The sequence below is a fragment of the Pygoscelis adeliae genome, unplaced genomic scaffold (assembly GCF_000699105.1).
Source record: "Pygoscelis adeliae isolate BGI_AS28 unplaced genomic scaffold, ASM69910v1 Scaffold269, whole genome shotgun sequence".
Classification (NCBI taxonomy): domain Eukaryota; kingdom Metazoa; phylum Chordata; class Aves; order Sphenisciformes; family Spheniscidae; genus Pygoscelis; species Pygoscelis adeliae.
In genome coordinates this window covers 1,066,444-1,081,738 of record NW_008825610.1, presented here as the reverse complement: position 1 = coordinate 1,081,738, position 15,295 = coordinate 1,066,444, and the positions used below count along the sequence as shown (strand labels likewise).

The following is a 15,295-nucleotide window of genomic DNA, read 5'->3' as shown; positions in this document are numbered from 1 at the left end:
TCCCTCATTTACCCAGGGGGTTTTATTCAGTTTCATTTTGCTTTGCGCGCTTTTATTTCTTGATTCTATTAAACCTTTCATAATTTGGACAAATCCATTTATACTTCTGCTTGCTTTAAATCAGGAGCGTAAACCAGAGGTGTGCAAACAACCTAATGAAATGCAGCTGTCTGGTATTATATCATGCATTCCTAGTCACCGGTACAATCACAGTAGAGTAAGAAATAGTGTGTGCACTTTATGAATTGGGTATGATCTAAGCCAAGATAGTCATGGCGGGATTGATAATTGCTGCTGGAGGCAATAGCTTGCTTCTTTAATATTTGCTTCACTGGATGTTAAAGGTTTGTTTTGCACTGGAATAATTTGCCTGCCTGAAGTTATTTGTGTCTCAAAAAAAATCATCAAAATGGGGCTTGAGGCACCAGAAAAGAGCTGATAGATGACGAATATTTGCAGTACAATTCTTGGTGCATTTAAGTTATATCATTTTGAAGACAGGTTTATTAGTACATTAGTTTTAAAATGAAGACGCTTTAGTGAAAGATGCCTGACCTGCAATGGCCAGAGCAGCAGTCTCATTTCAGGTTATGGAAATAGGTAACTCCCTGGTCAGTGCCATTGATAGGTGTGTATTAAGTCTTCCAGTACGGATTGCGGTTCTTTATATGCAATTGCAGAGACTCAAGTGTGAGACAACCCATCTGTAGCATCAGCATGCTCTTTCCAATGGCTATTAATTCCTCCATTGTTACTGAAACCATTTTTAGACTGCAATTTTCAAGATGGAGACTCCTGTGACTTTAAGTACTGTAACAAAGATAGCATATGCCTTTCAGAAAGAAAGCAACGTTAACAACAAAAAGTGTGACCTACGTGTTAGCTTTTATAATTGTCAGTTTTGGGAGTAGCTCCTGCAGTTCTAGTTATGTGCATAGTTGCAAAGAATTCTGTTAAATGCAGACTTAATTTTAAGCAGTAGTTAACATTCTCTCTTGAAATATAAAACTTGGTGCACTGCCAGTGGAAAAGATGTCCTGAAGCAGAATTTGTCTTATTACAGCCAAAGCAAGTGCCAGATGTAATCGCAGTATGTAGAGGCTCAGTTATTGCCGGTGATCAGTTCATTGATAGCTCAAGCCTGGCGTGCTTCATCTAGTGGTAGGCCTGTATTTGGAGCATCAGGGAAGTCATCCAGTTAGCCGTCTCTTTGGTAGTGCATTGTAATTTATACGTTCTTAAAATCAGGTCATATAAAGAATAAAGATAGTAAGTTGTTGTATAAGGAAAGGGGCAAATGGCTGTTTGTATTTCTAAAGTCTCTCCTCCCCATCCTTCACATTCATCCCACCCAGTGCGCCGTTCCAAAGCTGCAGATGAGGAAAGGAGCCACAAAGCACGCAGGGCCCGGGATGAATACCGACGACAATCCTTGCGTGCCATCCAGAAGGGAAGAGTGGCTGGCCTGAGTAATTTGTTCCAGGGGACAAGTCTGAATAACGTTCAGGAGATAAAACTGAACGACGATAGTGGAAGTCCTTTGCTGTCTCTCTCTGCAGCATCCAGGTTGGTTTGTACAGGAGTGACTTTGAAATAGTTTTCTGTTGAATTTTTCCCTCTCCACTCCCCACTATTTCAACAAACTCTTCTTCAGTTGCTGGAAATTCTCAGAGTCTTGCTCTTTCACCATGAGCAGAAAAAGAATGTTTAAAGAAAAATGAAAACAGATTGAATACTTAATGTAAACTAAATGCCATTTGTCTTTCAGACAGATTTCTTAGAGTTCACACGGAGAGAGATGGGTCCTTCAAAAGTCGGTATTAGATTAGTATGCAAGGTTGTGATATGGAGAAGTCAAATGGACAAATTCTTAGGCAAGTCTTAAGCCTCAAGCCAAAAACTGCCTGCTGCTTAACAGCTCTCTGAAACATTTTACAGAGAGCTGTCATACTCCTAAGTTTCAGGGGTTTTAAGGGTTTTTTTTCAGGCAAAATCAAGTGTCTTTGGTGTTTATTAATCTTTCATCTGACTATTTAGGGAGTGCCATGAATTGAAGAAGAGGAAAAGAATCCAAACTGGCAGATGGGTGCTAGAAAGTTGACTAGTCACTCTACTCTTTTCCTGGTTGTTTCTTATACCTTTAATTTGGCTTCGTGTGATGATAAAGGCAACATGAGCACTGGCAGGATGGTAGCATTAAATGCTAAAAAAAAAAAAATAATAATCCCAACAACCAATATCCAAGCTCAGAAAGGAAAGAGTCCCATTACATTACATTGTTCTTCTTTACCAGTCAGTGTAGCACCAGAGAGAATCAGTCCCTCTGTGTTTGGAAATGTGTTCTGCTTTGGCAAGTTTGTTGCTGTACTGTGTTGAGAGACAGAAACTCTCCGGTAACAGCAGCCTAAACTCCCAGTTTGAGGAGGAATCAGAATTTTACTTTCAGAGAGATAGCAGGATCTTTAAAGTTACCATCAAATCAACTTTTCAAAGGAGTTCTCTCATTATTTTTCCAAACTACTTAAAGTTTTCTTCAAACTGAAGTAAAAAAAACACTAGTAAAAGTGGCAGATTTTGAAAAAGACGGTCTATAACTTTGACCTGAAGTTCTGAGCTTCTGAGGTGAGGTTATTTACTATAGAATTTAATGGTGCTAGATGTGATCCTTTTCAAAAAGGGCCTGAAAAAAAGCTGAAAAATATTCTGGTCATTATCCAGCTCATGTTCAATACTATTTATCTGTTTCTAAGCTATGCCTATACTTCAAAAAACAGGCAGTATTTATTTTTCTTATCTCTTAAGGCTCCTTTTTGTCTGTCCATCACTTGATTTTGAAGGTAGCAAGAAAAATAAAAGTTGCTTTAAACATGTGCTTTAATAGTGAATATACATAAAAGTAAATAATTCAACTTCTCACACCTAGCACTGGTATGGTAAAGCAGGAGCAGATGCGTATCTAAAATTCTACTTTGCCGGTGGTCTGGGGGGTCGAGGAGGAGATGCACAGTATGTTGTTCTTTGCCACTAGTGTGAGACGGATTTTTTGCCTTAAGGGAATGTGGGTTCAGTGTTACGTCTCTAAGATTTTCAGCATGAAGTATAGCTCCTGTAGTTTTTACCTTGCCTTGCCTTTTCTTTTAAAAAGTCGCATGAAAATGGTATTCTTTTATTTTTACTTGAGATACCTCTTTCTTACAATTTCTCTGTAGTTTGGAAAGCTTCCATTCGTTTTTTTTTCCTACTGTCTTTCTTTGCTGAGTGTTCTCTTCCCGATGCAACTCTTTGGCCCGCTTACTCCCTTTTATCCTTTTGCCGACTGTGGTTTTTTTATTTTTACTTTTGGGGTTGTATTTCTTTCCTCCTGCCCCTACTGGACAAGCTGTACAGAAACTGACAGAGTAATTTTGAGATTTGGCCCAGGGCAGAAAAAGTTATGGATTTGACAAGTTTTTCAAAACTAAACTGAATTAGAGAGAAATGAGTTAAGAAACAAGAATGGTGGACTGTAGAGCCCTGCAATTTGAAGGGTTTCTTTATTCTTTCTTTATAGAAAATATTCGAAAACAGAAATAAGAAACACATGTAGTTTGTTTTTTTTTAATGTGTGTCTATAACTGAATTGTCACTTTCTCCTATCACTCATGGTTGTATCTTCAAATTTTATGATGAATATTGGTCAGATCTACTCACACATGTTTGTGTAATTTAGGAATAGCTATTACAGTCACTGCCGGCTTCATCACTTGATATCAACAGAATCAACCGCTAGTTTTAGTAATAGTAAGACAAGCTGAAAGGAGGACTCAGTTGCATATATCATCAAGCAGACAGCATCTATCTGTTTGCTTTTATTCCTTTCTAAAGAGCACCTTGCTGTCACGAATTGCAGAACCTTGATTAGTTTTGAGGGTTCTTGATTATCTCGCAAATTAGTTTAATGCTGTTTGGTGACTTCTGAGCTGGCGTTCTAATTTTAGTAATAGTTCTCCGTTACATTGTCTAGAAATACGCAACTAACTGGCAGCTCCATGGCAGGTGGAATAGGAAAGCCAGAAGTATGTAGCCAGCTACTGTACTGGGCACTGTGAAGTGTACGTCTCGCCAAATGAAAGTGAAATTATAGTACAAGTAGACCTACCCACCCTAGCCTTCATCCTATTTATCTGAAGAAGACCAGTAATGAAGACGTGGTAATTTGTGCTAACCGTTTGAGCACCCAGAAACCCATGGGATTTCAAACTATACAGAAATCCATCGTAAACCCTCCCTTTTACCGCTGTTATCAAGGCAAATGAGATTGTATGCTTAATTGGAATGCAGTCATGCTTTGATATAATACACCTTAGTCCTTATTTGGGGTAGCTGGATGGATTTTCCACATATTTTACCTGATTTGCCTCCTACTAGCTAACGTAATCTAAAATGCATAGAAAGTAGTAGAAACAGTAAGGGAGGCTGGCAATTAGGGAATGCAAAGGGAACATAAGAGTTTAAACAAAACATTCCCTCTATCATGCTCAGCGGTTTGGATACACAACCTATTATAGCTGATTCTGATTTAGAATTTCTTGCCAGTGAGAAGGAGTATACTCTAAGCAAAAAAATAAACTTTGCTTGTCAGTATGTACATTGGAATAAAAATGAGGTGGAAAAAGAAAGCTGACTGAAGTGTCCCTTGCATCTTTTGTGGTAAATTCTTTTTCAATTTAAGTCTGTGCTTAAGAAAATGTTTAGGGTTCCATTGCAAATGTAAAATCAAAATATTCTGGTTTCCATAAAAACTCAAAATAATTTTAACAAATCTAAAAAAGGTTAAAATTGTTCAGTGAGCTATACTGAACAGCAGTTATACTGACCATTTCGTAGCTGTATGTTTTGTAAATATGTTAAAAAAGAGATTAATGTTTATATTCTCCCTTGCTTTCATACACTGCTAATTCTCTGTATGACTCTTTCCTGTAATTACTTGCCTTTCAATGCAGTAACATCTGGGAGCGTCCTTCTAGACCCTTTTCCCGCGATGTCATCATTCGCTGGTTCAAAGAAGAGCAGATCCCTCGACGTGCTGGGTTTGAGAGGAACACCAACAGGATCGCTCAATGGTTTCATGGTAATACACTGATCCTTCATTTCTTATATAATAGAGCTGTAAGCATACGCTGAGGAAATAAATCTTGCCAGCTTTCACCACAAAAAGGAACGTCTACTGACATTGTGAAACCTACTGCCTGTTAAAACAAGATGTTTGCATCATTCCTATTATTAGCACATGGTTTTCTTTTTTCTGACTAAGTAGACTAATTTGTGACTCATATCACCAAAGTTTTTTTCAGGAATATTTTGGCCAAAATAGACTTGCTGTAAAATAGCAAGCCAAGCAGGAGGAATGAGACCAAGATAGGGTGAGGAGGACTCCAAAATAAACTGGCACATACCGTAGTGATATGGTAGGTGGATGACTGACGTTCAAGTTTTTGCTTTACCTGATTTGCAAGAAGGACTTGAACTCATACCTGCTTAATCCCTGTTGTACTTTCTAAACCGGGGTAGCATTTTTTCTTTCTCACTTTCTTTTGCAAACAAAAATTATTGAAAGATCTTGATTTTTCTCAGAAAGACTTGGGAGTGTATGATTTTAGGCAGTTTTCATGAAACGGGAAAAACGATTCCTGTTCAGATCCGTAATTTGCTGTCGTATCTGCTGGAGTTCCTAGCATCTCTGAGGCTTTTGCTCTGTATAGCATTTGCTATGCAGCTGAATCTTTGATATGAAATTCAAGGTCAGACATCTTATTTTCATAGGTATTAGCAATGATCTTTATATTGAATTAGCAATGAAAGAAAGAATTCTGGCTTAATAGCTGACATAATTGAGAGACTGGGAAGACTTTAAAGTTAAATCTCAATATTTTTTCATTGCTGCTTTTGGTGAGTCTGATATTTCTTTGTTCAAAGCACTAAGCTGACCCTGATCCTACCTTCGTGATTCTCTAAGCGTAAGACGAAGATGTGTGGGCGTTCTAAACTGAACCAGGCAAGGAAGATTTCTGAGCAAGTTTAGTGTTTCATGTATTTCAGATTTCTTTTTATGATACACAAATCCTTAAGTGTTAAAAGACATCAGCAAGCTGCTATTTTCTTTGGCTTAATTAGTCAAAGACACTGAAGTCAGTCATGAATAGCTTGTAAATGCTACGTACTTCCATTTCTTATGAACAATGATGCAGACAGGGTTTTTTGTTTTCTTACAAAAGACATTTGATGTGGTTTCTTTCTGAGAGAAATTGATTAAAATGTCATCTGTGGACATTTTTCAAAAGTATTTTCAACCATGATCTTTCTGTGTGGTCCAATGGTAAATGTTTTCCCTGCTTGTGGGAAGTTCACATCCACATAAATTGACATGAGTAGTTATGAACGTCATTCACGCCTTAAGTTAAGAAGGCATCTGGGCTTGAGCTAATGCCTGTGCAGTCTTTCTACTACCTTCAGTGGCTTTTGGATTAGTCTGTTAATCACTGCAAGAACTGAGGAATTAATGATCTTTCTTGAGTTTCTCAGATCGTGCCGTTCATATCTTCAGAAACTGTGACAGTCCGATGACATTTCTAAAAGGGAGCGAAGTACCTCGTTTGTCCTCCTCCCACTCAAGGAGCCTGACAAAGATAATTAAGATCCCCAGCACAAAGCTCAGTGGTTTTCTTTGCAGAGATCCACATGGATGCTGCTTTGGTACCTGTTTGCTGGGTTAGCTGTTTCAGCTTCTGCGGCTCTGCTCAGATTCATCGTAATCCTTAGTGAACAACTCAGGGGCCTTGTAACTCCTCTGGAGTGGTGGAAGCCAAACATCAGGTTGTTACAGATGCAGCAGTCAATGTTTTGTAGTGTTATGTAGCGTCTGTGGTACATTTTGTAACGTAGACAAACTTTAAGGAAAAACAAACACACAAAAACCCCAGAGCAAAATATTAGAGAGTATTGACATACTTCAACTTTTTTCCAGAAAAAAATCCCTCGTCACTGAATTGGCCTCCAATTTGGGGGCGGGGGGAGGTAGGGAAGGGAAGGCAACCACAAAACTTTTGATCCAGCCAGAAATCTTGTTTCTATTCTTTATTTACTTCTTAAAATAAAGATTGTGACTTCTATTGTATAGGCCTATTTAGGATCTTCTGTGTGTTGTTTTTTTGTATCGTATTCAGCAAACCAGGACATTATATTTGTTTTTTGTGTATGAACAAAAATACGGCAGAATATATCTGACTTGTATAAGAAACCGGCAATACAAATGAAAGCCATTCTGCAAAGCCTAGAATTATGGCTAACCACTTGGGCCAACGGGGCAATAATAGAATCATCATTTGGATAGGTGGATGTTTCTGCGGAAAGGACTGCTGCCTAGTATTTAATGTTGTCTAGTGTAATGATGACAGGTTCTTAAAACCTCAAGCATCTATCGAAACAGGTATAATCAGGTCCTTCGCATCCCTGAACAATTTCTGTATTTTCTTATTTCCCAGTTTTGGACCATAAAATGGGAGTATAATATTCTGCCTCATGTTAAGGGCTTTTTGAATGCAGTGTGCTACAGAGATCTATTACAGCAGGACTGAAAAGATAGATGTTAGTTTGTTACAGAATTACAGGTTTTTGCCGAGGTCAATAGACCTTTGCTTACCTGCTTTGACTGTCAGGTGGTTCAGCTTTTTAGCTAAAGTTAAGCATTAGCCAATTCACAGTCTTCAAATTGTACTATGGACATATGATATTTTCTAATTATGCAGAGATGAAGGTTTGAGACAGATGTGTTTGGCTAAAATAACGAAGCCCAAATAAAAATGCAAAAATGTCTTTACCTTCATATATTTGGCATGTTTCCCACGTTAAGTCATCAAACTGATCTGGATTCTGTTTTAAGTTCTATATTGTCTAGGGCATTTTCACGGTATGTGAAACAGGGTAACATATGGCATACTTAATTTACCTTAAGTTTTCCTTTTGTCTTCATTTGAAGAATCACTACAAAATGTTTCATTTGAAGTGCAGTGGTAAAATCTGTAGTAGAGAAAAGTCTTTTTGAAATTTGAGCAATTTCTTCGTTATTCACAAGAAGTTACTTCTGAAATGAGTATCAGTTTCAACTTCATCCATCTCTATTTATATCTTGAAATTATCATGTTATCTGAACTCCACTAACAGATGTTTTTAGCTCATTTTGAATAGGCTTTACTGTTTTCTTGATTAAAAAAATTAACACGTTAAACATACAAACTGTAACGTTCAGCTGACTGTTGGATGTAAATTCTGTTATTTTGCTACGTTTGAGTAATAGATCCCTGCCAAAACCGAGATCATTTGCCCCTTCGATATAGGATGATTTTTTTAAGTTTGTAAAGAAAAAAATGTTATTTTTAAATATCCATTTAAAAAAGTTATTTATAACTTAAACCCATCTTTAATCCCTTCAGAAACCATAAAATTAGATGATCTTTACTTCATTCGGATTGGGAAGCAATGAACCTTTTTTTTAAGTGGCTTATGCTCACTTAGTGGCCACAGATGCTCGGTTCTCAAACTGCTAAAATAAGGGAGAATCAGAGCAAGCAATTAAGGTGTCACTGAGGCGGTCTTGGGATATAAGGTAATTGGTGTCTGTATCTTTTGTACAAAAAGCAGCTGTTTCTTTTGTGTTGTTTAATAGGTGCCTTAGGTTTGAGTGAAAAGAATTATGCCTTCAATTTTTTGGCTCTGAAAACTAAGAAATTGGTCTAAATTTAGTTGAAGGTAAATTCTGATCATTTTGATAACCAGGAAGTTAATAATCGTATTCTGATTTCTTACCTGCTAATCGATGATTGTGGGCAGATGAATCTAACTTACAAGGGCATCCTCCTGTTGTATCAAGATGTATGAAACTTTTTTTGTGAATCTGAATTCAGAACATTCTTTGCCAAGATCTCAGTTGCTGGTACACTTTGGAGGCTGGGGAAGTAATTTGGTGTTCAGGGTGGGAGGTCTGTCTCTCAAAAGGGCTCGAAAGGGAGACACGCTCATTGTTTTGGCCAAGTTTAGCTTTGAACTGGAATTTTCTTTTCAAGCCTCTGTGCGACCCATGCCAAGTGAAGGGAAAGTTACCAGCCTTCCCTGAATGTTGAAGTGTTTTGCCAAACTCTATCACAGACATTAGCAAACCGTAGTTTTCAGTTTACTGCAGGCATAAGACACTGGGAATAGAATTCCATATGGCAACAAAACTAGAGGCCTCTTCCTCCCATAAGTGTTTAACAAAAGGATGCTGGTGGCTGAAACAGATAATATTTCCATTTGTTTGCTCTGTCTTTCATTTGTCCTTTAACCTTTCTCTTTTGCTTGAAAACTGTTTCAGCATTTTTTTCTCCCATTCCCACTGGTTTGTCAGCTGTTACTTTTGGTATTTTTGATATTTTTCTTTAACTTCAGATGTTCAACTTTTCGCTCTCACATATTCTGTTCTGCATTTGGTTATTTTCCATTGAGGACAGAGGAGTGTTGCTGTTTGCAGTGGGGGCTCATCTCTAAATATTTCCCCAGCTTTAGTTGAGACCAACGTTTTATGATGGTTGATGTTATTTATCCACGATATAAAAGGGATCTCTCAGATGTATAGCGAGTATCATACAGTATGACAAAATGAGGAATTTATTCATTGCCTGTCCGTGAGGTGGCTGTGTGCGTGTTTGCTAAGCGTCTACTGTAGCACTATCTGATCTCTACGTGCCTTCAGGTTGGAAGGAAAGTTCAGAGGCTGATATCTCAGATCTGGAAACATGAGGTAGTTGCCATAAAGGTTGTACCTTTAGAATGGAATTGCAGTAGCATGGTTCCTATTGCGGAGAACTATTTTATCAAGGGAAGTCAGGGTGGCCGCGCAGTTACTGGCTAAGGGAGTGGCAAGCTGCGAAGAAGCTGATCAGAGCAAGTTGAAGGATGGATTGAAAAATGCTGAGAGAAGCAGAAGCTGAGTAATCCCTGATTGTCGGGGAAGACAATTTTCAGCTTAACAGGATCATGTTGCAAGTGTTTATAGATCAAGGTTTAATTTCAGATGGCTAATATTGTTTTCAGGAAGAAACTTGTTTTCAGGAGGAAAATCTAGCAGACCTAAACAGTGACAATGGTTCTGCAAATCAGATGCTCTCAGTAAAGGATTCAAGACTTAATATTTCTGAAAGTCTACTAATTTTGAGTCCTTGAACAGCAGTGGCAACACTGGGCATAGTGGTATAGCTGAACTGTGGGAAATATATCTTATAAAATACAGCTTGTATTGTAGTGTTTTCTAAGAGACACAGAAATGGCAGTGGTTTGGTTTGAAAAACATCTAACAGTGAATACAGTTTTCTGCTTTGAACGTAAAAACACGTTTTTTCTTCTGCTCTTGAAGAAGAACCTTCCCATCACTCAATAAATGCATGTTAGGAAGACGTAAAGCAAGTGTTGTCATCCAGCAGAAGTACAGCCTTCTTGATATTAATGATCTATTTTCTAATTCACTGCTTTATCATAATCTAGCTTTTCCTTCTATTTGAGAAAGTGCACAGAGAGATTCTCTGCTTAAGTAAACTGATCCCCAGGGGACTGGGATTTTTTTTTGCCTTCTAGAATTGTTGTTGATGGGGTACTTTGTTGGGAAAAAGATAGAAGATCTTGTTAAAAATCTCCTGAATTCATTGAGAGCTTTTCCACTGTCTTCCACAGGCCTTAAAAGACGCATCCAAAAAATAGCTATATGCAAAGCGTGGTACCTAAAGCATCCTGTGATGGGGAAACATCTGGAATGGAATCAGAGAATTCCTGGCTCAAATGATAAAAACAGCTAAAATAAAAGTTGTCAGTTACAATGTACCTGTTATCTTGCACACAGTTGCAGGACAGCTCTGGGTCTCTAATCTATGCAAGTAAATGAAGAAGGGGAAGTGTGAGATTAAAAAAGAGTTACAGAATATCAAAATCTATTTTGAGCAATTGTCTGGGAAAGATTAAAAAAAGACGACTTTCGAGATGATAGATTCAGTAGAGACTATGTCTTACTCTCTTTATCAAAAAGGTAGACTTCTCTCTTTTCTGCTCTGCCAGCCTGTTCTCAGAGAGGGCTGACACAGTTGTGATCAGCAGTTCAAATATCCGTAGACTTTGTGGCTTGTGACGGCTGCAAGTATGCACCCGGGTCGACACAGGCTGCCACCTGGTTGACTCTGTGTAAAACAAGTAATGCCACAGTCATTTAGTATTAATCATCATTCCTAATCTGTGTGGATTTCTCCAAAAGTGTTGTTAGGAGTGAGTGTTACCTTTGCTGGGAATCTTGGCAGGAAGAACAGACTTGGAACAAGTTTGGACACCAAATTACGCTCTCATCACATAACCCTAAATTAGAAAATGGGTTGAGGCATACTGCTAGGCCTGAGTGGGGAGGCATGCGCTGCTGTCACCCCTGTTGTCCCTATTCTGTGGTTAAACAGAGCACATCAGTTTCCAAGGCTGATTAGTCCTGTGCTTTTCATCACTGCTGAATTCAGCCACAGAGATGAGTGATATTCATATCACAATGGTTACGCAGGATGAATGAGAGCCCTCTGTTGTGTTATATGAAGGGGTCGCTAAACATTGAATGAGACAAGTCAGGCTGGAAAATCTGTGCCTAGCGTTTGAAGGACTGAGGATAGGCTCACTCTGGTTTTGCACCATGGCCTTTAAATAGTAATAATACTGTAATTTTACTTTACTTTGAAATAATTATAAAGCAGTAATGTTTATAACGTACACATACAGGTTTTATTGGGGCACTATACACGAACCAGTTTGTCCTTGCAGTTTTATATATATTCTCTATGTGGGTGGATTTACACATACTTATTAGAGCCATGATCATCTGGTTACTTGCTGTGAGATGGAACACTGTTTTTTATATTTCCAGAACAAATTCCTATCAAAAATCTACTGGACATTCTGATATTATTTTTCAAAGATAGTACAGTATTTGCAGTTAAGTGTTATTGTGGTTTAATCCCAGCCGGCAACTAAGCCCCCCCCAGCCGCTCGCTCACTCCCCCCCGGTGGGATGGGGGACAGAATCGGAAGGGTAAGAGTGACAAAACTCGTGGGTTGAGATCAAGACAGTTTAATAGGGAAAGCAAAAGCCACACACACAAGCAAAGCAAAACAAGGCATTCATTCACTGCTTCCCATGGGCAGGCAAGTGTTCAGCCATCTCCAGGACAGCAGGGCTCCATCACGCCTAACGGTGACTTGGGGAGACAAACGCCATCGCTCCCAACGGCCCCCCTTCCTCCTCCTTCCCCCAGCTTTCTGTGCTGAGCATGACGCCATATGGTGTGGGATATCCCTTGGGTCAGTTGGGGTCAGCTGTCCCGGCCGTGTCCCCTCCCAGCTTCTTGTGCCCCCCCGGCCTGCTCGCTGGTGGGGTGGGGTGAGGAGCAGAAAAGGCCTTGACCCTGTGTCAGCACTGCTCAGCAGTAACGAAAACATCCCTGTGTTATCAGCACTGTTTCCAGCCCCAATTCCAAAACACAGCCCCGTACCGGTTCGGGGGAGAAAATTAACTCTACCCCAGCCAAAACCAGCAGAAGTGTTTAGATCCTATGGTAGATTCTGGTGCTTGATTATGGATGTCTCAAGTCAAGTCAGACCCATAACATACGACAAACCCCAAATACTTCATCAGCTCTAATTCAGTTCTCAGCTTCTTCCTTAAGAAATGAGAGGTGTTTTGCTGTTTTCTGAGAAATAAGATGATCCTTCATGTACTAAGTCATTCCACTTAGGTCATAATGATTGTTTCAGTCTGTCAGTTCTTTTGAAGGCTTTGGAATTGTTTTTCTAGTGCCATTACAGTTCCAAAGTGTCTACGCAGACAGTTTATTAGCAAACAAAGTAAATGTTTTAGACACATGGCTCCCCTTGGAAGGGAGCAAAGTATCAAAGTGAAGTAATGTGACCTGTAACATGCTGCAAGGAGAAAGGAAACACAAAAGAACAGCAGGGAAATTGTAGAATGAGGCAATTGAATAATTAATGTAAATAGGCTAATTGCTAATGTGAAAAGAGCTTTCTTATTCTTTTACAATACCTTGTCCTTCTTGACTGCTTTTTAACTGGAAGCTATATTCTAGAGATTAGGCATGTTCTAAAGATAGAAGGCAGCAATTTTTCTGAACAGGTATTGTGTTAACGGTTTCATGGATACAAACAGGTCGGTGCAGTGCCCATACAGTGCACTGCTAGTCAAAGATAAAAAAAAAAAAAAAAAAGAGGAGTCCTTTCAAGTTCAAGTTTGTGCCAGATAATTCTTTGCATTTGTGAAGAACACACACCAGCTTTTTCATAGAGTTTACTTCCAGGTGAATTTACTAATCTCTTAATGAAAAAATATTTTGCTGTTGAAAATCAAATTGCTTTACACGCTGAAGATTTCTTGCCCCCTTTATTTAAAACACTTTAAGATTTTCTTCTCCAGGTGCTACTATTAGAGCATGACATAGTGAGCAATTATGATTTCATTTAGTAAGCCATTGTGGTAGCTTAATGTATTTACCTGTAATTTTACATTACAGTTCTGTGTTCTGTCTCTTTATTGAACTGGACTGTGTGTGAGTACATTTCTCTATTACTGCAGCTCCTTCAGTCGGGCTTTCTTTATCACATTACATAAAACAAAAAGGAGAGGTGCTCCTGAATGGCAAGCTCTGCTGTTAGTGTTTGGAAATGAAGAATCATTTATAAAAAACAAGTGATATAAGAGCATGAGTTATTTGGAAGAAATCATATATAGAGACTTAAAACTGACCCATTTTAAAGACAATAAGGAATGTTAGATGCAAGTAATAAGCCCTGGGCTCTACAAAGGTTGTTTATGCTAAGACTGGAAGAAATTATGACCGTTTATGGTGACCAAGGTGAACGCAGAAGGCCTTGTTCATCTGTCCAGCAGCCTGAACCTGAGCTGTGGTTCCCTTTTACGTATATTGTAGTCTGTTCCTTACGTGCTGGATCATGCTCTCTCCTTTTGGTGTCAATTGTGTATGTGTTAATTGGTTAGTTAGTTTATCCATGCGCAAGGTGCACTCAGATGTCAGTCGCTGCCAGCACAAGACGTTCAGCTCATACTGCGTATCTTTAAATGCTGTATCTGGGTGTTTCCTGATCACGCCCTCTAGCATACCACAGGTGTCCTGGGTGGAACCTTGTTAGTCTTGAATGAATTGCTGATATCCTGCTTCTTGTTAGTCCATATCTGTTTATCAGCCGTGCCGCCAGCTCTTGTTCCTTTGCCTGCACACTTACAATAACATGCTTTCTATTTTACAGGCTTCCATATATTTTCTTCAGCTTATGCTAGACTAAGTCATATTTATTATTTTATCTGCAGTATTTTCTGTTTAAAGCACAGCAAATACCTGCAGACCCAAGGTCAGAAAATTTTACTGGTTTCCCAGCAGATGGCCTTCTTACGGGTCCTTCTGTCTTGCTATGCAAAGTATTGAAACTGCAGTCCTATTGATCCAGCCTGAAGGCAAAAGATTGCAAGTTATTAGTTCGACAGTTGCTTTGAAATAATGCTATTTTCCTGCTAAGCAAACACAACTCTCAAACAGGGTATCAGCAGGTATGGTGTGTAGTCATGCGGGGGGGAAAAGCATGCGACTGCGCAAAATTATGTTGCTGTTTCAGCTTAACTCCAGTTCACCCAGTTTGGAGCAGATTGTGACACTTAAATTGCTTTCACCGCAGGAGATAAACAGTAGATGATACAAAAACAAAGGGAAGAGATTTCTGCGACTCTGTAGGCAACTAATGTGTATGTGCAACTTCACCATGATTCACAGATACTGGCATGGAGGCAGAATGAGGTGGAGTGTGGGAAACATAAATTTGCCCTTCCCCTGCAAAAGCTAAGGGAATGACAGCTCCCTTTCTTCCCTCTTGGATTTCAGAAAGGTCAGTTCTTCCTTTGTCTCCTGGCCTTTCGGTGAATGGGACTGTCAAATCACAAACTCATGAATCTTTTTAAGAGGAAAACTCCAAAAGAGCTATGCAGATTAGCACGCTGATTAGCATTCGCTCCGACTGGATCGCACCCTACCTCTCTATCCAACACTAGCATCTGTAATATCATAGAATAGTTTGGGTTGGAAGGGACCTCTAAAGGTCACCTAGTCCAACCCCCCTGCCCTGGGCAGGGACATCTTCAACTAGATCAGGTTGCTCAGAGCCCCGTCCAGCCTGACCTGGAATG

At 39.2% G+C, this 15,295-nt stretch overlaps 1 protein-coding gene across 1 annotated transcript in view; it reads left to right on the top strand.

Annotated features, from left to right (window-relative positions):
- SH2D4B (SH2 domain containing 4B) overlaps positions 1-15,295 on the top strand; it is a 73,864-nt gene that overhangs the window by 36,709 nt on the left and 21,860 nt on the right. The window contains exons 5-6 of the mRNA XM_009332678.1: positions 1,356-1,550; positions 4,961-5,110. Coding sequence (XP_009330953.1) covers positions 1,356-1,550; positions 4,961-5,110 — 345 coding nt within the window. The remainder of the gene's footprint in view (positions 1-1,355; positions 1,551-4,960; positions 5,111-15,295) is intronic.